Genomic DNA, 24,390 nt, shown 5'->3' with positions numbered 1-24,390 from the left:
AAAATGATTATAGAATAAAGATATATTTATGAAATTAGAGAGCACGTATTACCCATACATATAAATTTAAAGTCACTGCATACAAAGTTTTAAAATACACAGTATTGTAACCAAAGGGTGTGAAAGAGAAGAAGAGTGGTCCTTAGACCCACCCCAAACTCCATAGGACAGTGGTGGTGTGAAGTAATGTAAACGAAGCATAAAACTTGTTTTTCTTATGTATTACTTCCAATAAAAGCTGTGGTCATCTCCTACCACTTCATCTAAATGAAAAAATATACCTTCCTAGGTTCCATTCTGTTCCCAGGGAATCTAAAACATTTTAAGCTTGGAGGACCTGTCCAAAGCATCCCTAAACCTGAATGGATTATTTTAGCAGACTGGACACAGTACAGAGGGATCATCTCTTTTCTTTTCCCTAGAAATTTAATGGCCTCTGAAGCTACAGTTCAATTTTCTTTGAGGATTCTTTATTATTATTGTTTTTATTCTTTAAGGATTCTGTTATCAACATTTCATTGCATGAACTCTGTTTACAGCATAAGATTAAAATGCTGGCCTCAAATTTTAATTTGCATTTATTGTATTTAAATAAATATTTAAATTTATTATATCTTAAAACAAAAAGATAAATGTTTTGCCATCAGAGAAGCTTTGTTCAAAAACTTTATTTCAGTTACCTGTTTTACTATTCATAATTGTTGAGAATTTTAGACATTTAGTGACTTCATCTTTAATCTGTAACTAAGTTTCTTACCTTTTAAATGATGTATGTCTGCCATCTGATATGATATGTTGCTCTGTAGTTTAACCTGAAAAAAATTTAGTTCTCATTTTAGTAAAGAATATATAACTCTGCTCATACTTACATTTTTCCTCACATTCATTTTGAGCTTGATCATAAATGCAAAAGATTCTTACAGTATCAATATGTATACCATCACTTTCCAAAAGATTAGATAAATTCTGATTTTGTAATACTCATTTTAAATTTGCACAAGAATATTAATTTTACTTAATATATAGTGTAACAACTTTCAAAAGTTTTAAACTTTCAGTTGAATATTGCTTAATGGTATGGCTTTTTCCCAAAATCTAACCAGAAGAGACCTCTTACTAACTCTGTATTTAAATAGAATTGTTTGAATCAATTAATGTCAATTCAAAAGTAATTAATGCTTATCAAGCTTCCATAGAATAACAGATATTACATAGGATTCACTGCTGTGGTCACTGTATTCTAGAATAGACTACTGCTATGTTTTGGATGACAGAAAATGTTGTTCTAAGCCAGGGGTGGGCAAACGATGGCCTATAAGCCAAAGGATGGCTAGCTAAGGATGGTTTTTACATTTAATTTTTTTAATCTTTCAATTACACTTGACATTCAATATTATATTAGTTTCAGGTGTAAAATATAGTGATCGGGCATTTACATGACTTACAACTTAATCTCCCATAGGAGGCTTTATATTTTTAAACAGAAGGTAAAAAAATCAAAAGAAGAGTAAAATTTCATGAATTATATGAAATTCAAATTTCAGTGTCTATAAAGTCTGAATGGACACAGCCACATCCATTCACTTATATATTGTCTATGGCTGCTTTGTACATACAGTGATTGTGACAAAGACCATATGGCCTACAGAGCCTAAAGTTTTTACTATCTGGCCCTTAACAGAAAAAGTCTGCCAACCCCTGGTCTAAACTAACAGAATTTCAAGAGAGAGAAAAATATACATGTGGTCTGTCCAGAAAGTGTCCAGCCATGCAATATGAAGAATAGAGACATTGACTGAAGCAGATATAAGAAACATAGCACATAGGACAATGTTTCATGCCAAGATCCTGCGTCAAAATCTTGGACACAGTAGTTTTTGGAATCCCCAGGTCAGCTTCTGGTTGTCCCACTGTCAGTCACTGATCTTTGTTGATTGCAGCCCATACACATTCAACATTCTCAGGTGTTCTGCTTGTTGCAGGCCTTCCAGAACGTGGCTCACTTTCAACAAATTCTAGACTATCTTTGAAGTGTTTATGCCACTTTTATTTGCTCTGCACTCATTGCAGCCTTCTAAATCATCCAAATGAATAGTTTCTCCAGAGGAATGTTCAAGCTTAACATAAAATTTGATACAAATTCATTGCTCTACTTGCTCAGTCATTTTGAATGCAATGGCCACACATGACACACGCTCACTCAATGGCGTCTACTGCCCTCACTGACTAGTACAGTGAAGGCATCATTGTTCACACATGTGCATTCCAGTCCACTTTCCTTGACTGCCAGGTTACATCAATGTCATGCTAACTGTTCTTGTGACACTAACAATGGCTGGACGTCTTACGAACAGACCTCGTATTCGAGAGCTATCAAAGGGGAAGAATGGTCTTGCTGATTAATCAGATATAGGAATAAAAGAAGAAACATCAAGGATGATATTTACATTTCTAAATCAGGGGGGCTAGATGAATAAGATTACAATATTCCTAATACGGAAACACAGGAGAAACAGATTTGGAGTGGAAGGGAGAAGTATAGAGATGATTTTTTCAAATTTGAACCTGTTGAACATGAGGCACTTGTGATATACCCAACAAGAGATCTTCAGTAGGAAGATGGATAAGTAGGTCTGAAGCTCAGGCATTAATTTAGGAGTCATTAGCATAAAAATGGCAATTAAAACCAAGGAAATGAGATTATTGATGCAAAGGTGCAGAGGCAGCAGGAAAAAACTAACACCAACAGCTATAAGATCAGTTAATCAATAAGTATGCTCTCTAATAACTTCTAATTAGCCTACTTTCCCATTTCCTTTATTTTCATGATCAATTTTTTTTTGCATTTTTGCTCCTCCAAAAAACACAACCATACTTTATTCTTGTTTTAAACAAATTTATATTATTTTGTTTTTTACCCATTTTTATGAGGCTATTCCAGCTTCTCTGTACTTTTCCCCCTGCATTCTTTATTCTAAACATGCTTTTGAAATTGCTAGAGAGATGGTATCCTTGAATACAAGGCTATGAGTGGCCTCAGTTTTCCTGGACTGTTTTTGTTATATCCTCACACACTTATAAATTCTTTTAATGGAGGAGAGAAAACTCAATCTACAGACTACAAAAATAAAAAAAGGATTATATGGACAGAACTGCTTTATTCTTATGACTTTTATTTTCTTTTTAATCTTCTTTATTGAGAATGGAGACACCAATACCCACGGCTCATACATAAAATCCTCACATTTCAAAAGGTGGTCTGGAACAATATATTTTACAGGGTGTTAAAAGAACATAGCATATTTCAGTAAAAGCCTTTTATTAATCCAAGTATAATGAACTTATTTCCCACCCCATTCCTTTGCCATAAAGGATTTTTCAGTTAGTTTCTCAGAACCCCTCAAAGCATATTGTTCTCTTGGCATCTCATGTTCTCTATTATTCCTGTCAATCTCTCCAACAGGATTCTCAGAAAAACTTTATAATCAGTATTTAGTATTATCAGCAGGTACCATTTCCCAATTTCTCTCACATCCTATTAACACTAGTTTCATTGTACTAGTTAGTTACCTCACCTTCCACATACGCCTTTGAACAGAGGTGCCAAGGATTTGCTTGAAGATGCCACAGAGCCTAGCTGGCAGATAATTAAACCCAGAAGTACTCTTTCAGCTATAGTAATCTTATTATGTTGCTCAATTTTAGAATCTAGATGTCTGCTACTAAATTATCTAAATATCTTTTCTGACACTGCAATATTACAGGCATCTGATCCCTTTTCTCCGCACACGTATACCCCACCCCCAAGTTCTTATCTAGCTTCTAAAATGGTTTAATAAAGAATTCTTCTAACATTCAATGTTGTCCTTTTAAGGACATCTGAATGTGGTTTCACTTACCATGACACTTACTGACATGTAAAAACAACAGCTTAATTTTGGCTTTAATCTTATGTTTTCTACGATCTTGAGTCTGTTTATAAAGACTTCTCCCATTTGGTTTCTAATTTTTAACATTTGCTCCAATTTCTTCAAGTTTGTGTTTTATTTCTTTGCATTAATCATTTCTGCATATAGATAGGTCTCTTTAGTTCTTTAACTCCTTTGACTTTAACTCTTTTCTCTTCTTTTAATACTTTTACCATCTTATGACCTTCAAAAGGAAGCTTGGCTTGCCTTCTGATTATTCCTTCTCATAGTCTGAATTTCCTTGTGTCCTAACAGAAGTTTGTTCATCTTCTAAATGACTCTGCCAAAACTCAGTCATTAAGAAATCAGAGTTCTTACTATACCACGATTGGAAAGAAAGACATTTCGCTTTGCCACATACACTCTCTGCTGAACTGACAATGCTATATGAATATTTTCTTTCTTTTTATTTCTAACTATATTCCAGGCAGGTAACAGTACATAAATTCTAAGAATTATTTAATCCTTATTTTATAAAAGGATTCTCACGGTCTGGTTTCATAGGTCCCTTTTTGGTTACTTTCAGACTTTTCCCAAAATATCCTTATTTACAATATGCAAGAAAGATACCATGTAATTACTTTATTTTCCCTTTCAAATTCCCTTTAGGATGAGGGGTAGATGTGGATGAATAGACATGAACAGATAAGTAGACAGACAGACAGACATATACATTCCCAAACAGTCTCATTTTGCCTAATTTATAATTTACATCTATGGTCAGATAGACTTCAACCTAGATTCGAATACTGGGTTGTCCAAAAAGTCCATTACATTTTTTCTATACCAGGTCTCTAGTAAGTGCTTAGTTGTCTTTAACTTTGTTGGAAACAATTTTGTAAGATTTTATTGTGACAGCTGTTGTATCAGTGTGTGTTAAAACAAAATTTACCAAAATTGGTGAATTTTTGTGTAGCCATTTTAATACTGAAGATGGAATAAGATAACAAAACATTTTTGGTATATTATGCTTTATTATTTCAAACAAGGTAAAAACACAACTGAAATGCAAAAAAAGATTTGTGCAGTGTTCGGGGAAGGTGCTGTGACTGATCAAACATGTCAAAAGTGGTTTGCAAAGATTCTGGGTACTACTGACATTTTAGCCAAATAATCCTTTTACGCATTGGAAGATGTTTAGCGGCACCCCTGGCCTTTACGCACTAGAAGCCAACAGCAGGAGATAGCCAACATACTCAAAATATCCAAATCAATAAAGTTACTGGTGAAAATGAAAAATGTATCTTTTATTTTATGGAAAAAACTAAACAGACTTTTTGGCCAACCCAATATATCCTCAAAAAACCCATAGTACTCAAAATGCCTTGCCTGGTCCCAGAGTTTACTGGGAAGAGCTTCATATTCAGTCCTTTCAAAAATAAAACATTCTGTTTTCACATACAGTCTTACTTTCTTTTAAATCCTCATCTGAGAATATGTTTATTGATTTTAGAGAGAGAGGATGGGGAGAGAGGGAGAGAGAGGGGGAGTGAGGGAGAGGGAGAGGAGGAGTGAGGAAGAGAGAAAGAAACATCAATGTGAGAGAGAAACATGAATTGGTTGCCTTTTATACATGCCCCAAATGGGGATCAAACCCACAACCTAGGAATGTGCCATGACCAGAATTGAAAGAGCAACTTTTTTTTTCAAATTTTTTTATTTAATTATTTTTCAAGTACAGTTTTCTGTCTATTATTCCCATCCCATCCCAACCCCATGCTCCCCCCTCCCTCCCATTTCCACCCTTCTCAGTTGTTGTCCATGTATCCTTTATGTATGTTCCCCTAAATCCCTCCCCTATTTCCCCTGAAATTCTCTCCCCTCTCCTCTCTGGTCACTGTCAGCCTGTTCTCTATTTCAGTGTCTGGTTATATTTTGCTTGCTTGTTTGTTTTGTTGTTTAGCTTCCTGTTAAAGGTGAGATCATATGGTATTTGTCCTTCAACATCTAGCTTATTTCACTCAGCATAATGCTTTCCAGTTCAAACCAGCAATTTTTTGATGCACAGGCCAACACTCTAACCAATTGAGCTACCTGGCCAGGGCACACACAGTCTTCTTTTTTTTTTAAGATTTTCATTTATTTATTTTTAGAGAGCAAAGGAAGGAGAAAGAGGGAGAGAAATATCAGTGTATGGTTGCCTCTCACAGGCCCCCGCACTGGGGACCTGGACCACAACCCAGGCAGGTGCCCTGACTGGGAATGGAACTGGAGACCCTGTGGTTTGCAGGCTGGTGCTCAACCCACTGAGCCACACCAGCCAGGGCACGCAGTCTTATTTTCAATAAGACTTATTTTCAGTAAGATTGTCCCTCTGTTTCATTTCTACCCATAATGTTTATCAGAAATGAGAATTCCATGAGAACAGTAACTGTCTCTCCATCCCTGTGTCCATCCTTAGGCACACTGCCTGACACCAACAAACAACAGATGTTTGCTGAATGATTCCCTAGATTTTATATTCCATACTCTTTGTACTATATAATCTCCTACCTTAAGTTGTACTTTATCCACATTTGTATAATTCTAATTATCCTTAAAGACTTTTTCTGAACTCATTTACTTCCCCTTAATTATCAACTTCATTGCCTTATGCTTTACCTCTCTCCTTCTGTAACACTTACTTCTCTCGGACTTGGAATCCATCTATTATAGCTGATTATCTAAGCTCTCTTTGACCTTTCCCATGTTAATCTCCTAAAATGTGTTTACTATCCTTCCTAAAACCTCTTCTTTTTTAAGTCTTCTAGGCACATGTTCATCTCTCTCTCTCTCTCTTTTTCCCAGTAAAAATAACCTTCTTCTGATATTTTCCTATAGCACTTCCTGCTCATCCACAGGTACTTCATTTATTTTCCTCTAATCTTTTTTCTCCATTACCTAAAACCTAACCTGTATATTTCTACCACCTCTTTCTGAAACTCTTAATGTTTTCCCCATCCTACATAGCTGCTCTGAATTAATTTTGGCAGCTGTTACCATCTCAGTTGCTCTCCTTCTCTTTTCATTCTGGGACCTTGACAATGGCTCAGCTGTGCATGCTTCACTTTCATTATGACCTGCTCTTGGGTAATCAGCACAATGATGACCATGGACCCCAAAGGTTATATATAATTGGCTTTTTCTGGCTCCTTTATCTCCACATCAGATAGATATATTTTTCCTGATTATATCTCATGCTCAGATGATTTCTAGAAACAATTTTGTCTTCTGTAACATAACTGTCAAACCTGGCTGATGTTCAGAATTACCTGGAGAGGTTTAAGAAACATAAATTCTTGCCTCCCCTACTCCACTCCAGTGTGATTCAGTAGTCTGGGAATGGGATAGGAATCTTTTTTTTAAAGTTCAAGTGATTCTGATAAGCAGCCAGGCTTAGCGATTACTCATCTAAAGTATATCTCTGGCTGGCATCTATATCAGCAGAATCAAAATGGAATGTCATTAAAATAACTAATGGGTATTAAATGCTTATTCTGTGCCAGCTCTTGTGCTAAGTATTTTATAAGTGTGACTGTATTTAATTCTCACAATCACCCTGTGAGGTAGGCTGTCCATTTTGCAGATGAGGAAACTGTGTCTTCTATTATATGCCTCCAGTAGATTCTATATATTCTGCCAAGTAGTCTCAGACCAGAGTCTACGTTCATGATCACTGTGTATATACTAGACCAGGTAGGTGACTAACCTTGTTTTCTTAACTACTCTTTCACTGCACACATATTATTCAGTCAACATTCCAAAGACGCATGCAAGTCTTATTGACATGTTAAGATAGTAGTCTCTCCTTAAGGAAGCTTTGGTTGAAACTATACTATTATATTTTTAAAGAATAAGCAAGGTCTTTGGTCTTGGTTGGCTATAATGAATCACCACAAAGTTTTTTATTCACTCATTCATTTTTCTTCAGTCACTTATAAAGCATTTACTGAATATTCACTATATGCTAGGCCTGAGTATACAAAGTATTTAGTCTTGGTCTGTTCAGAAGAATCACAAAGAATCACTACAATGTTGGTTTATTCATTCATTCTGTCACAAGAAAATATTTATGTAGAAAGCCTAGAAATACAGCAACATACAAGGAACAGAAGCGAGGTCTGGGTAAATGGTACACATTTTAGAGTCACCAGCATAACCGAAGTTTTCTGAATAGGATTGCTTAGGAAGCAATGAATAGGATTACTTAGGAAGAGAACAGAAGGAGAGGAGATGAGGATCTCAGACAGAAAACTATGAAATATAACACTTAACAACAAATACAGGTGAAACCAGCAAAGGAGACTAAATACATAGAACTGAGAGACAGAAGAAAAACAGAAGTCTTGGTGTCATGGGAGACAAAAACACACAGTGCTGGGTAAAAATATGATGAGAAGTAGGAAGAGAAAATGCAGATTTGAACAAAGACAATTCTCTTTTCAGGAAATTTGACTGTGAAGGGTAAGAAAGACAAGTAATTTTTAAGTGCTGAGGAGAAAGTATAGATAGATTGAAATAAGAGGACAGTGCAGTAATAATAGTATAAGGTCTTAGAAAAGATGGAGAAAATTGGATACAGAGAACAGAAGACACTGGTCCTTGAAAACAAATAGGAAAGACATATGAGTAGAGATGTGGGTGTGCCTATAGATTTGGCAGTGAAAGCTTTATCAGCTCCTGTGCAATTCTGGACAAGCAGAAGAAAGATCACTTGCTGGGCTGGAGGAAGAAGAAAAGTAGTTTAAATAGGGGTTAAGGAGTGAGGGGAAGTCTGAGAAGGGTAAAAGCTTGAAAGTTGTTGGAACAGGCATGCGGACTAGAGAAATGTAATTTGTAAGAGCCATCCAGGGAATTCTGGCCAAGATGGAGGTATAGGTAGAAACGCTTTGCTTTCTTGCACAACCCAAACAAGAATAACAACCAATTTAAAAGCAATAAACAACCAGAACTGCCAAGAAGTCAAACTGCAAGAAACTCTGACAACCAAAGAGTTAAAGAAACATTCATCCAGACAAGTATGAAGGGAAGAGATGGGCAGCCAGTGGGGAGAGAACACACAGCAAGGTAGCGAACTGCATGGGCTAGGCATGGCTGACTGGGAAATCAAAGATGCAAAACCTCTAGCTGAAAAATACTGTGGGGGCTGCAAAGGCAGGAGAAACCCCCAGTCTCACAGGAGAATTCATTGGAAAGTGGTGCTAGAGTGGAGCAAGTGAGCAGCATTATTCCCTCTCTCATCCTTCCCCCACAGACTGCACCACAACACACCAAAGAGGAGTGTACCACCCTGTTGACTACCTAAGGCTCCACCCCCTTATAACACAACAGATGCACCAAGACAAAGAAATGGAGCCCAAATGAAAGAACCGATCAAAACTCTAGAAAAAGCTAAGTAACAAGGAGACAGACAGCCTTACTGATGCAGAGTCCAAAACACTGGCAATCAGGATGCTCATAGAATTGATTGAGCTCATTCACAAAATGGAGGAAGAAATGAAGGCTGTACAAAGTGAAATAAAAAAAAGTATACAAGGAACCAACAGTGAAAGGAAGGAAACCAGGACTCAAATTAACGATTTAGAACAAAAGGAAAAAAAAAACATCCAACTGAAACAGAATGAAGAAACAAGAATTCAAAAAAAATGAGAATAGGCTTAGGAACCTCTGAGACAACTTTAAGCATTCCAATATCCAAATCATGGGGTGCCAGAAGAGGAAGAGCAAGAAGATGAAAACTTATTTGAAAAAATAATGAAGGCAAATGTCCCCAATCTTGCAAAGGAAATAGAATTCTAGGAAGTCCATAAAGCTCAGAGGGTCCCAAAGAAATTGGACCCAAGGAGAAACACACCAAGGCACATCATAATTACATTACCCAAGATGAAAGATAAGAAGAGAATCTTAAAAGCAGCAGAAGAAAAGGAGACAGTTACCTACAAAGAGTTCCCATTAGACTGTTAGCCGATTTCTCAAAAGAAACCTTGCAGGCAAGAAGGGGCTGGCAAGAAGTATTACAAGTCATGAAAGGCAAGGACCTATATCGAAGATTACTCTATCCAGCAAAGCTATCATTTAGAATGGAAGGGCAGACAAAGTGCTTCTCAGATAAGGTCAAGTTAAAGGAGTTCATCATTACCACGTCCTTATCATATGAAATGTTAACGGGATTTATCTAAGAAAAAGGAAGAAGATCAAAACTATGAACAGTAAGATGACAACGAACTCACAACTATCAATAACTGAACCTAAAAACAAAATGAAAAACTAAGCAAACTACCAAACCACCAGAACAGGAACAGAATCACAGAAATGGAGATCACATGGAGGGTTATCGGTGAGGGAGGGGAAAGGTAGAGGGAATAAGAAGTATAAGTGGTAGACATAAAACAGACAGGGAGAGTTTAAGAATAGTATAGGAAATAGGGAAGCCAAAGAACTTACATGTACAACCCATGAACATGAACTAAGGGGGCCTGGGAAGGCTGGAGGGCCAAAGGGGAGAAAAAATTGGGACAACTGTAATAGCATAATCAATGCAATGTACTTTAAAAAAAAGAAAAGCCAATTCATGTAGCTAATTATGTACCAGTCTGGTTATACAATTTTCTGCAGCTGTGCTTGAAATCAGCATGTAGACTCCTGCTGAACTTCCGGCCAAGATGGAGGTGTAGGTGGAAACACTGTGCCTCCTTCCACAACCAAGTTTAAAGACAACAAAGTTTTAGTAACAAAAACACAAGCAAAACACAGAAAACTGAACTGTATGGAAATCCAACAACAACAACAAACCATTCATCCAGACCAGTAAGAGGGGCAGAGTCAGTGGCTGGCGGAGCAGCTCGGGCAGGAAAAAGCAGCAGGAACAACCCAGGACCGCAGGTGGCAGTTGGCGGATCCCAGACGTGGGTTGGCAACGTGCGGACCTAGTGAGGGCACGAGATGGCTGGCAGACTGAGGTCACACATTCAAGCATGTGCAGCTAAACCAGGCGAAGGAGCGAGCAGTGAGACAGACAACTTGGGCTAGGGCCCCAGCAACGGGAATTAAAGCCTAAAACCACCAACTGGAAAAACTTTCGGGGTCCAGATGCCAGGAGAAGCTCCCAGGCTCACAGAGAGTTTGCTAGAGAGACCCACAGGGACCTGGAGAGTGCACAGGCCCACACACCCAGGAGCCAGCACCAGAGTGGTCCCATTTGCTTGTGGGAAGCAGCAGAGGAGATGGAAATCCGAGAGAGAGGGACAGACACCATTGCCCCTCTCTGACCCCACCCCCACATCCAGCCTCACAACCCAGCAACTGGGTCACCCCATCCTGGTGAACACCTAAGGCTCCGCCCCTCATACATAACAGGTTCGAACAGACCAAAATATGGCTCAAGAAGAAGGAACACCTCAAAGCCCCAGAGCCAATACTTCTAAGCGACCAAGAGAGACAGCCAACCTATCAGAAGCACAGTTCAAAATACTGGTGATCAGGATGCTTACAGAACTGGTTGATTTTAGTCACAAATTAGAGGAACAAATGAAGGCTAAACTAATTGAAATGAATGGAAATGCACAGGAAACCAACAGCCATGAAAAGGAAACTGGAACTCAAATCAAGGGAGTGGACCAGAAGGAAGAAAAAAATGACCAAACAGAAAAGAATGAAGAAACAAGAATTCAAAAAAAATGAGGAGAGGCTTAGAGACCTCCAGGACATCTTTAAACGTTCCAACATCTGAATTATAGGGGTACCAGAAGAAGAAGAGGGAGAGCGACAAGTGGAAAACTTATTTGAACAAATAATAAAGGAGAACTTCCCCAGTCTGGCAAAGGAAATAGACTTCCAGGAAATCCAGGAAGCTCAGAGAGTCCCAAAGAAGTTGGACCCAAGAAGGAACACACCAAGGCACATCATAATTACATTAACTAAGATTAAAATGGAGAAAGAGATAAGGGGACAGTCACCTACAAAGGAGAGCCCATCAGACTGTCAGCAGATTTCTCAAAAGAGACTTTACACACAAGAAGCGTCTGGAAAGAAGTATTCCAAGTCATGAAATCCAAAGACCTACAGCCAAGATTGCTCTATCCAGCAAAACTTTCATTTAGAATGGAAGGACATATAAAGTGCTTCTCAGATAAGGTCAAATTCAAGTTCAACATCACCAAGCCCTTATTATATGAAATGTTAAAGGGACTTATCTAAGAAAAAGAAGATAAAAAATATGAACAGTGAAAGGACAGCAAACTCACAGTTATTAACAATCACACCTAAAACAAAAGCAAACCAAGAGGACAGCTAGATCAGGAACAGAACCATAGAAATGGAGATCACATGGAGGGTTAGCAACAGGGCAGTGGGAGGGAGAGTGGGAGGAGGAGAAGGGGGGAGAAGGTACAGAGAATAAGTAGCATAGATGGTAGGTAGAAAATAGACAGGGGGGAGGGCAAGAATAGTGTGGGAAATATAGAATCTAAAGAACTTGTGACACATAGACATAAACTAAAGGGGGGAGGGGGGAGGGAGTGTGCAGGGGGGAGGGGAATAAAGGGGGGGAATGGGACAACTGTAGTGGCATAATCAATAAAATGTATTAAAAAAGAAAGAAATCAGCATGTAAAGGAGAAGAATCGCAAGAAACTAAACTGAAACAAAAGAACATGAAATCTTCACTCAAATGATTAAAGTAAAGAATGAACAGGGTGGCTGGAAAGGAAGAAGGAAAGGATCAGCAGTTCAGATGAAGTTGAAAAAAGTATAGTTTGTTCAGCAGTTCTGATCTCTTTTTTGAGCTATTCTCCCACAAATATTTAAGTTTGAAGTTCATAATCTTTAAATTTCAAGGACTTGAAATCAGATGATCAAGTTTATGTTACAATAAATTAATAATCAAGGACTTTGGTAGTCGTTATTGTCAGCAAATATTCCTATAATAGTTCTCTTCCCAGGCACTTTGTAGGATTGCCCCTCCCCATTCCTTTGAAGTTGGATTGAAAGAGGGGCAATGAAATGTGAGCAAAATGACATGAACCACTTCCAAGCATAAGCAATTAGGAAGAGCATAGTTCATCACCCTCTCATTCTACCACAGCAACCAATATTTCCAGTGTCATCTTAGTTGGCCCGAATCCCAGAATGAGAAAGATACAGAGCAGTACCTCCTGTCAAGCCACAAGGCATATTTTGGGTGAGTGATAAATTTTAAAGCCAAGTAAGTGGGTGCAGATGGTGGGCTACAAAAGGGAAGGAGAGAATGAGAGGTGTGTAGGAAAAGCAAGTCAGACCTGGAAAGTATGAGAGCAAGAGTCTCCTCCCTATCTGCCACATCCAGCCCATAAGGCATTTCCACTTGCACCTATCACAAAGCCCTGAAACTTGAAATTTAAAAAATCAAAATAATTTCTCCACAAATTAGCAGTCCTTCTCAACTCCCCCACTACTTTCAGTGCCATCGCCAACCTTTTGATTCTGCTGCTTCTCTTCTGCATTCCATTCAACAGCCCATCAATACCTATAACTGCGTACATTCACACCCCATGTAAGTCATGACCAAGTCCTGCCAATTCTTCTTTTTCAATTTCTCTCAGATCTGACTCTTAACTCTTTTTATGTTCATGGCAACCACCTTGATCTACATGGACTACTCTGGTCTAGCTGTGCTGGAATTTAAGCTCCATAAGAACAGAGATCTTATTTGTTCACTCACTCCCATAATACCCTGACACACTGCAGGCACTCAACATGAGGAAATTTCCAAACAGTAGTGAGAAACATCTTTGCAAAAACTTTTTCTCCATCAAGTCTTTCTTCTAGTCAAGATCCGGTGATTGACTACTTTATACCATAGTGCAGAATCTAAAACTCTTCTACCGAGCATTTAATGCCTTCCATAAAGTGGGCACCATTTGCTCTATCCAGTTATCAGAAATGGTCTCCTTGACATAGTCAAGGCAGTTCTAACCATCTCTAATAATTAAACTACTCTTTACTGTGACCATGTATTGTCAGCAGTGTTTCCTTCCCTTTCCTTTTTACTACTAAAAATTACACTGACACCTTTAGAATCAGAACCAAAACTTAAATTGATTCTACAGGAGTTATGTTAACTTTTATAGATAAAAATTTCATTATATTGACTGTCCCCATCCTTCCAATATGCTCCCAATTTTTTTATGCTATTAGGCTCTAGTCACACCTTCCACCTCGAGGTCTCCTCTAATTTAGTCATGTCCCAGGATCTCATGCCAAGACTATCCACCAATGTTGCCAAATCTTGTTTTAGATCCTGAAGATGCCTTTAATTTTTTCCTATGTTAATTTATTCAGTATGTATTTACTTTGCACAAGTCACTGCTCTAAGCACTGGGGATATTGCAAATTACAAAAACAAAAATCCTGCTCTCCTATGAGGCTGGGCATATAATAAGTCATACAATATATTAAAAACTAGTAAGTGCTGGAGAAAATACAGTAGAGATGGAAAAGAGAGGAAAGCCTCAACAAAAAGACGTCATTTGAGCAGACTTGTAAGAGTGAGAATTAACATGCGGCTAACTGGGGAAGTGTCCTAGCCAAAGGGTACAGCCAGTGCAAAAGTCCTATCATAGGAGAATGACTTATGTTCAAGGAACATCAAAGAGGTCAGTGTAGTGTTAATCAAGGAGCAAAAAGAAGGGTAGTAAGAAATGAGGTTAGATAACTGTGAGGGAAGAAAATGGTATAGAGCCTGTTGGTTTTTTCCTGCAATTGAGAGTGTTTGGAGTATACTCTCCAAATACTGGAGCCACTGGAGTACTTTGGACAGATAAGAAACATGATGTAATTGGCATTTGAACACAATGTTGTGCTGAAAATGGATTGAAGTGGGAGTAAGGACAGAAGAAAAGAGGCCAATTATTGAAGTGAGAGTAAGGACAGATGAAAGGAGGCCAATTACACTACCATCAATAATCTAAGCAAGAGATGGTAGAAATTTAGACCAGGATGGTAGTAATCAGGGTAGGGAGAAGTGTTTGTATTCTGGATATATTTTAACTGAGTCAGGATCTGCTAATAAACTGGATATGGGGGTAAGAAGAAAAGAGACAAAAATGACTACAAAGTTTCTGGCCTGAGGAATTGATAGGAAGGAGTTGCCATTAACTGAGTTAGGGAAGACTGTGAACAGAAGTTTTGGGGAGGGGAAAGATCACAGAGGAGTTTGGCGTTGGATAGGTTAAGTCCAAAACCATATTTGCCATCCAAGAGTAGATGATGAACAGGGAATTGGATAGCAAGCCTGGAATTCAAGGAAATAGTCTGAGCAAAAGACAGAAATTTGGAAATTATCACTGTATAAATATTTAAAGAGGTAGCTGGGATTGAGTGTAAAGAAGAGGTCCAAGGACTAAACCTTGAAGCATTCTATTTGAGGATGAACCTTCTAGAAAAGAATAAGAAGGAACAGCTAGTGAGGTAGAAGAAAAGATAGCTACCATTTCCCAAGAGCCAAAATGAAAAATTTGTTTCGGGGAGGAGGAAGTCAAATTCTGCTCATAAGTGAAGCAAGTTGATAACTCAGTATTGACAGGTGGACTTAGCAACACTGAAATCGCTGGTACCTTGAAAAGGACAGTTGGTTGTGTGCTGGGAGCAAAAGCCTGGTTACAGTGTATTTAAGGGAATGTGTTTAAGCTATTCTCAACATAGACTATCAGGGGAATTTACTTTTCAATAAAAATCATTCTACCAAAGGCCAAAATAGGGTCGCAGCTTACTTCCTGTGAAAGTTAACTCTACTGATCACACTCATTACTACCAAATAGAAAACTTGATGATAGAGTCACCCCTCAGTCTTCTGATACTAATTTTCCCTGTACTGGAAAGGCTGCTTCAGTTTTCATCACACAGAGTGCGGATATGTTCTAGAGTTTCTAAGGGTTCCAATTTAATATAGTTTTGTTCTGTTAGTAAAGGGGAATCCTTACATGTGCAATTATTTTATGCCACTATAAGAGTTTCTATATTAAAATCTTTTCTCAAACCAAAAATAATTGTTTTCAGACAGGGGCTGGGGAGAGTGGAAAGGAGAGTTTTGTTCAATGGGTACAGAATCTCAGTTTTGCAAGCTGAAAAAGTTTTAGAGCTCTTTATACAATAATATGCATACAGCAAACATTACAATTAAAAATGGTTAAGACAGTAAATTTTATGTTATGTGTTTTTACCGCCATCTTTTAAAAATTCTTTCAGCCCTGGCTGGTGTAGCTCAGTGGATTGAGTGCGGGCCTGCAAACCAGAGGATCGGGGTTCGATTCCCAGTCAGGGCACATGCCTGGGTTGCAAGCCAGTTCCTAGCAGGGGACGCACGAGAGGCAACCATACATTGATATTCTCTCCCTCTCTCCTTCCCTTCCTCTCTAAAGATAAATAAATAAAATCTTTTAAAAAATTCTTTCAGACTATATTCATTTTGAAAAATATGTACACGATGCAGTTAACTCAAATAAATCTCTAACTGAAGGTATTCCACAAGTACATTTGAGGAGTAAATGTTTCTCATTTGGGGAAGGGGCACCACTTAAGGAAGTAAAACTTGTAAAAAGCCCTGGCTGGCGTAGCTCAGTGGATTGAGCGCGGGCCTGCGAACCAGACGATCGCGGTTCAATTCCCAGTCAGGGCACATGCCTGGGTTGCAGGCCGGTTCCTTGCAGGCTAACTACCAGCAGGGGACGCACAAAAAGGCAACCGTACATTGATGTTTCTCTCCCTCTCTCCTTCCCCTCTGAAGATAAATAAATAAATAAAATCTTAAAAAAAAAAAAACTTGTAAAAAAACTTTCCCTACTAAGATATAAAATAGTTTCCTCCAGGAAAGGCAAGAGATACTATATATATAGTTAGTGCAGAAGGGTCATTTATAAGTAGAATGTACATAAGCACAAAACCATCTTATATGGAAAGTTTTTATCCATATTCTTTAGTAACATACTCTTTCAAGTTTTTTTCTAGATCTTTTTAGTGGGTTCTATAGTAACTGCTCTTTCCTCCCTTGATTTTATTTGTTCTTCTCTGGATCTTTCCTAAACTTACATCATGTAATGAAAACTGAACAAAGCACTGCAGGTAAGAAAAGACTATAATTATGTAAAGGCCTAATGGCACAGTGTTTAAAAGAACAGGCACTAAGGTTAAATTGCCTGGGTCTGAATTCAGAATCCTTGACTTATTAGCTCTATAACCTTGGCATACTGCTTAACTTCTCTTAAGCTTCAGTTTCCTCATCTGTAAAATAAGAGTATTATCTGTCTCACAGGGTTGTTAAAAGGATTATATCTGAGATAAACAAATCCAATAGTGCCTGGCACAAAGTTAAGTGCTGCATAAATGTAAGTTGTTGTGGTAGTTGTTGTCATTATCATTTAAAAGGGTTGTTTTAAACTTAGGCCCATAGTTCTTACCTAAACTTCTGCAGTAATATTATTTCCTCACTGATCTTGGCTTCAATTTTCTTTTCGCTACAATTACCCTCCATACTATGCCCATAATTACCTTTTCAAAATAAAAATTTGACTATATTGGCAATGGTTTCTTAAATATGACACCAAAAACATGGTCAACAAATGAAAAAATATATAAAATTGGATTTCATCAAAATAAAAACTTTTGTTCATCAAAGGACACTATGGATAGAGTGAAAAGACAACCCACTGGGCCAGGAGAAAATATTTGCAAATCATATATCTGATAAGGGTTTATATCTAGAATAAGTAAAGAAATGCTACAACTTAACAAAACAAACAATCCAATTCAAAGATGGGCAAAGATCTTGAAGAAACATCTCTCCAAAGGAGATAAAAAACCGGCCAAGGGGCACATGAAAACATATTCAACATCATTAGTCATCAGAGAAATGCAAATCAAAATCACAGTGGTATACAACCTCACACCTACTAGGAAGGCTATTATAAACAAACAAACAAACAAACAAAACAAGGAATGATGACAAGGATATGGAGAAACTGGAACTCTTATGCATTGCTGGTGGGAATGTAAAATGGTACAGCCACTATGAAAAACAAGTTTTACAGTTTCAAACAGAATTGCCATGTGACCTGACAATTCCACTCCTAGATACATACCCCAAATAAATAAAAACAGAGACTTAAACAGATCTCTGTAAATGAATATTCAAAGGAGTGTTATTCATAAAAGCCAAAAGTTGGAAACAAGTGTCTGTCAATATATGAATGAATAAACAGAATGTAGTATATTCTATACAATGCAGTATTATTTAGCCATAAAGAGCAAGTTCTGATACATGTTACAACACGTAGAAATCTTGAAAACATGCTAAGTCAGATACAAAAGGACAAATAGATATGATCCCACTTATATGAAATATCTAGAGTGGACAAGTTCATAGAAACAAAAAGTAGAATAGAGAGGTTAGCAGGGGATGAGGGAGGGAGACAGTTATTGCCAATGGGTACAGAGTTTTTGTTTGAGATGATTAAAAAAAGTTCTCTATATGGATAGTGGTGATAATTATGTAGCATTGTAAACGTAGTTAATGCCATTGAATTGTAAACTTAAAAGTGATTAAAATAATAAACTTTATGTTGTTACAACTTTACAATAGAAAACAGTAATAGTCTAGCCCCACATATCTTTATCGGTAGCAGCAAACTCCCTTCCCTCTCACCACCAGTGAAGGTACAAACATACTTTCAAGCTTCCCTAAATTACCTTATCATCCTCCTGTCCCAACCCCTTTCTAAGTCTGGTAAACTACTCTTCATCCATTGAGATTCATCTTTAGTGAATCCTTTCTTTTCTGACTTACCTCAAGCAGTTAATTAACTGTTCTTTTGTACTTACAAGTCTTTTCACAAATAATTCTACTACAGCATTTAATCATGCATTATATTAGATTGACCAAAAAGTCCATTTAGTTTTTTCCATAAAATAAAAGACATATTTTTCATTTTCACCAATAACTTTATTGACTTGGATATTTTGAGTATGTTGTTTATCTCCCACTACTGGCTTCTAGTGGGTAGAGCCCAGGGGTGCTGCTAAACATCTTTCAATGCATAAGACAGCCCCACAGCAAATAATTATTTGATTAAAATGTCAATAGTGTTAAGCAACTTCGAAAACCACTTTTGACACATTTGATCAGTCATAGCACCTTCTCCATACACTGCACATCTTTTTTGCATTATAGTGTGTTTTATCTTTCTTCAAATAATAAAGCATAATACGCCAAAAATGTTGTGTATCTTTTTTTTTAATTCACGCTGATATGACAGCTGTCACAATACAATCTAACAAAATTGTTTCGAATGATATTAAAGACAACTAAGCACTACTAGAAAATGTAATAGACTTTTTGGACAACCCCAAAGATTATTTCTCTATATGTTTCCCTATTAGATCCAGTTCCTTGAGGACAAGTATTAAATCTTATCATCTTTCTATCTCTAGCATGTAGAACATGGTAAATATTCAACTTTCTCAAATAAATGTCTTATGCATATACTGTGCTTTGAAAGGTAATAAAGCACTATATCAGTAAAAGACTTATTTCATTTTAACCTTTGTGAACTTATTTCAAATTAGTTTCCAGCTTATGAAATAAGCCCCTGATGCTATGTGACATATAAGATAACTCATCTTTTTTCATTATAATACCGCTAAACTAGTCCCAGGGCTTTCTTCATTTAATTGTTAAATTGAATCAAAAATATTTTTGAGTTTCTAAATGAAGAAAATACTAACTAGATGGTCACTCGTGCATTTCAAAGAAAGGATACATTCTATGTATGCTAGAAAGGTGAGTTGATTCTGAATGTTCTTACATCACAATATTTTTATTATGTTTTTCAGAAAAGTAGGATAACCAGGTATATGGATAGTATCTGTGGTAACCCTAGCAGATACTTACGCATACTCTGGTTAAGATCCAGTGCAACCTGCTGAATCAATCAATCATCAAATATTTACTGAGTCCACTCACAGCACATAATGCCAAATATGCAAGTGTTTACAGAGTTTAGAGTAGATTTTTGTAGTCAAGAAATTCACAAAAGTAAGGTAGAAGACATGAAAAAAGTGGATCCACTATATATGTGCAGATATGGTCATTCACTCAACAATTTTTAACCAGGTATAAACCAGGTACTCAAAACATATGCCAGGAATGGTGGGAATACAAAGATTAATAGAATATACAGCTCTGCCTGGCTCACAATCTAGTTATGGAGAAATAATTAAAAATAAATAATTACAGTAATTAACATTGGCAACTCTTCCTCAAAACTCTTTTCCCCTGGCCTACATGATACCACAGTACCAGCTTTTTCTTTATTCTCTAGCTACTCGTCCTCAGTTATTCAAACCTGCTCCTCCTCTACTACCGTTATAAAGTCTCTGCAACATATAAGCATCTCATTCTAAACCTAGGCCATTCCTATGACTTCAACAACTATTACAGATAAATCCATTCTTAGTCATTTCTGCTGAGTTCCAGACAGTTATTTCCAACTGCCTAGTTGTTATTTTATAGATTCCTCAAACTCAACTTACCTAAAACTGTGCACTTCTCAAGCTAACTTCTTTCTTTTTTAAAAAAAATATTTTATTTATTTATTTTTAGAGAGAGGGGACAGGAAGGAGGAGGAGAGGAAGAGAAACATCCATGTGTGGTTGCCTCTCATATGTCCCCCACTGGGGACCTGGCCTGCAACCCAGGCATGTGCCCTGACTGGGGATCAAACCAGCGACCCTTTGCTTCACAGGCCTGTGCTCAATCCACTGAGCTACACTAGCCAGGGCTCAAGCTAACTTCTAATCTAAGGTTCCTTCCTGAGGTCACAGCACCACCATGGGCTGGGTTGCACAAAGCAGTATCAAGGGATTTATCTTTGACTCTCCATCACCCATTAAATGTACTACAGAATATTGTTAATTCTATTTCTCCCTATTTCTGTTCCTTAAATGACCCAGTGTTTCTCCATCAAGGTGCTACTAGCATTTGGAGCAAGAGAGTTCTTCAAAGTTGAGATGCTCTCCTGAAATACAGAACCTCTAGCCTTCCAGGATCCATGTCTAAATGTCATTGACACTCTCCAGTCATTAGAACTAATCCAAATCCCTTCCTGAGGCTGGTATTGGCCAGGTTAAGAATTATACTGTGCTTAGTTGAAGACTCCATAATCTTTTATCAGCACTATTAAAACAATTTTTTAAATAAAAACCTTATAAGTAATTCTTTTCCTACACCAACCTTTTCTTCCCTCCAATCATTTTTCTATTTTATAGCCAAAGTAATGTTTTAAGCTCAATTTGATCAAGTAACTCCTCTATTTAAAACTCTGATGTTTCTGATATTAGGAGAAACCATTTAGTCTTTCGCCATTAAGAATAATGTTAGTGGACAAGATGGCAGTGTGGGCAAACACAGCTCACCACCTCTTACAACCATATCAAAAGCACAAATAAACTATGGAACAACCAGCATTCAGAACCATGAGAAACTGAACGAATGGAAGTCCTACAACTACAGAATTACAGAAGAAACCACACTGACAATGGTAGGAGGGTGGTGACATGGAACATGCTGATCCCACATCTACATGTGATGGATAAAAATCAAGAGCGATAGCTCAGCAGCCAGCAGTCCCAAACTAGGCCCCCCACCCAGAGTTCTAGTGCCAGGAAGGTCAGTCTCCGTAACTTCAACCAGCAGGGACTGAGACTGTGGAAGACAGAAAATGCTAGAATCTCAGGCAATTCCTCTTAAAGGACTCACGCAGAGACTTACTCAGTCTCATTTTCTCTAAGCTTCAGTACTAGGGCAGCAAATTGAAAGGCATGAGAGACATATGGAGAGAACTGAATTGTCAGGCATCAAGGCAAGAGCTAAGGGCAGCATTCTCCTAGACAAACAAGGCTGGCAGAGGCCTTGTTTCTTTTCTGAGCCCTACCCCGCCAGAGACACAGAGCCAGCAGGCAGGCACTATTACTGAGACTCCATCAACCTGGCTCACACTGTTTGCCCCAACCTGGTGATTCCCTGAGGCCCTGTCCCACCCAACTTTCAGCACCCCCAAGCTGTTCCCAGTGCCTTTTCCATATGAATAGCTCGTCTTGGACCATGCTTCAGACTCTCCTAAATTCTCTCAAACATATGGCATCTGGCTTTATCAAGCCCCTTATCTCTTGCTAAGTGGCCCCAGGCCCAGCACTAATAGCAGCTGGCCCTAGTTCACAACTTGGCCTTTCCTGGGCATATTTAAGCCCAGCAAAGTAGCATCCATCTGCAGATCGTTTTGTAGCTAATTCTGTGTGACCTTAGACAGAATACAGGTGGTAGCTGACTTTGGACATGACAACAGCAATCAATGCTCAACTACAAGAGAAGGGTGTACTCAACCCACACAGTAAGTACCCATCTTGGATAATAGGGGAGGATGTGCCAAAGAACCCTACAGGATACCTACTACACTAAGCCACTCTATCAAGCCAGGGAGATATAGTAACTTTACCTGATACATAGAAACAAACACAGGGAGGCTGCCAAAATGAGGACACAAAGAAATATAGCCCAAATGAAAGAACAGAACAAAACTCCAGAAAAGAAGTTAAACAAAATAGAGAAAAGTAATCTATCAGATTCAGAGTTCAAAACACCATTTATAAGGGTACTCAAAGAACTTAGTGAGGACCTCAACAGCGTAAAAAAGATCCAGCAAGAAACAAAGGACATGCTAATTGAAATAAAGAACAATCTACAGGAAATCAACAGTAGAGTGGATGAAGCTGAGAGTCAAATCAGCAATTTGGAAAATAAGAAAGCAAAAACCAACCAATCAGAACAGCAAGAAGAAAAAGAATCCAAAAAAAAAAAAAAACAAAGATAGTGCAAGGAGCCTCTGGAACAACTTCAAGCATACCAACATTCTCATCAAAGAAGTGTCAGGTGGAGGAGGAAAATGGCAAGAAAATCTATTTGAAAAAAGTAATGAAAGAAAACTTCCCAAACTTGGAGAAGGAAACAGACATACAAGTCCAGGAAGTACAGAGAGTCCCAAAACAAGATGGATACAAAGAGGCCCACATCAAGACACATCATAATTAAAATGCCAAAGGTTAAATACAAAGAATCTTAAAACCAGCCAAAGGAAAGCCATTAGTTGCCTACAAAGGAGCTCCCACAAGACTGTCAGTAGATTTCTCAAAAGAAACTCTGCAGGCTAGGAGGGATTGGCAAGAAACATTCAAAGAGATGAAAAGCAAAATTATTCTGCCCAGCAAAACTATCACTTAGAATTGGAGGACAGATAAAGAGCTTCTCAGACAAGAAAATGCTAAAGGAGTTCTTCACCACTAAATCAGAATATATGACATGTTAAAAGGTCTTCCTGAAGATCAAAAATATGAACAATAAAATGGCAATAAATACACATCAACAACTGAATCAAAAAAAATTAGCTAAGCAAACAAACAGAACAGAAAGAGAATCATAGGTACAGAGAATGTTTTGATGGTTGCCAGATGGGAGGGGGCATATGGGATGGGTGAAAAAGGTGAAGGGATTAAGAAGTACAAATTGGTAGCTCAGTGGATTGAGCGAGGGCCTGCGAACCAGAGGATTGCGGTTCGATTCCCAGTCAGGGCACATGCCTGGGTTGCAGGCCAGTTCCCTGCAGGCCAACTCCCAGCAGGGAACGCACGAAAGGCAACCATACATTGATGTTTCTCTCCCGCTCCTTCCCCTCTAAAGATAAAAAAAAAAAAGTACAAATTGGTAGTTACAGAATAGTCATGGGGATGTAAAATATAGCATAGGAAACAAAGTAGCCAAGGAACATGTATGCGGGACCCATGAACATGGACCACAGTGTGAGTATTGCCTGAGGAAGTGTGAAGGGAGCCATGTGGAGGGCGACAAAAGGGGAAAAATTTGGACAACTATAATAGCATAAACAATAAAATATAAAAAAGAATAATGCTAGCTATGGAGTTTTGATAGCTACCCCTTATGAATTTGAGGAACTTTCCTTCTAGTCCTACTTTGCTGAGTTTTTAAAAAAATCATAAGTAGGTATTAAATATGCCAAATGCTGTTCTACAAGAATATCCGATTTCACTTGTCCAGTACAATATGGCAAGGAAAAATAAAATAAAAAGCATCTAATTGGAAAGGGAGGTAAAAACTGTCTTTATTTTCAGTTCATTTTATTGTGTAAAGAGAATTCTAAGGTATATATATATATATGCACACATATATAAAAATATTTATATAAAATACATATGTCTATACATATTTTTAAAATTCTATTACTAATGTATTTTAGTGGCTATTTTTGGTAGACTCCTTAGAATTCCTTAGATTCCACTAGTACTAGAATAAGTTAGTTCTAGTTCAGGGAAATGATCAATATACAAAAATTAATAGCATTTCTAT

At 37.8% G+C, this 24,390-nt stretch overlaps 1 protein-coding gene across 1 annotated transcript in view; it reads right to left on the bottom strand.

Moving 5' to 3' along the window:
* Positions 1-24,390, bottom strand: part of GOLM2 (golgi membrane protein 2) — a 110,151-nt gene that overhangs the window by 68,780 nt on the left and 16,981 nt on the right. The window contains exon 2 of the mRNA XM_037054427.1: positions 758-812. Within this exon, the coding sequence (XP_036910322.1) occupies positions 758-812 (55 nt within the window). The remainder of the gene's footprint in view (positions 1-757; positions 813-24,390) is intronic.

The sequence above is a fragment of the Sturnira hondurensis genome, unplaced genomic scaffold, assembly GCF_014824575.4.
Source record: "Sturnira hondurensis isolate 20B ecotype Veracruz unplaced genomic scaffold, ASM1482457v3 Scaffold0008196, whole genome shotgun sequence".
Lineage (NCBI taxonomy): Eukaryota > Metazoa > Chordata > Mammalia > Chiroptera > Phyllostomidae > Sturnira > Sturnira hondurensis.
The sequence above is the reverse complement of the archived record's forward strand: the minus strand, read 5'-3'. Positions and strand labels throughout refer to the sequence as shown.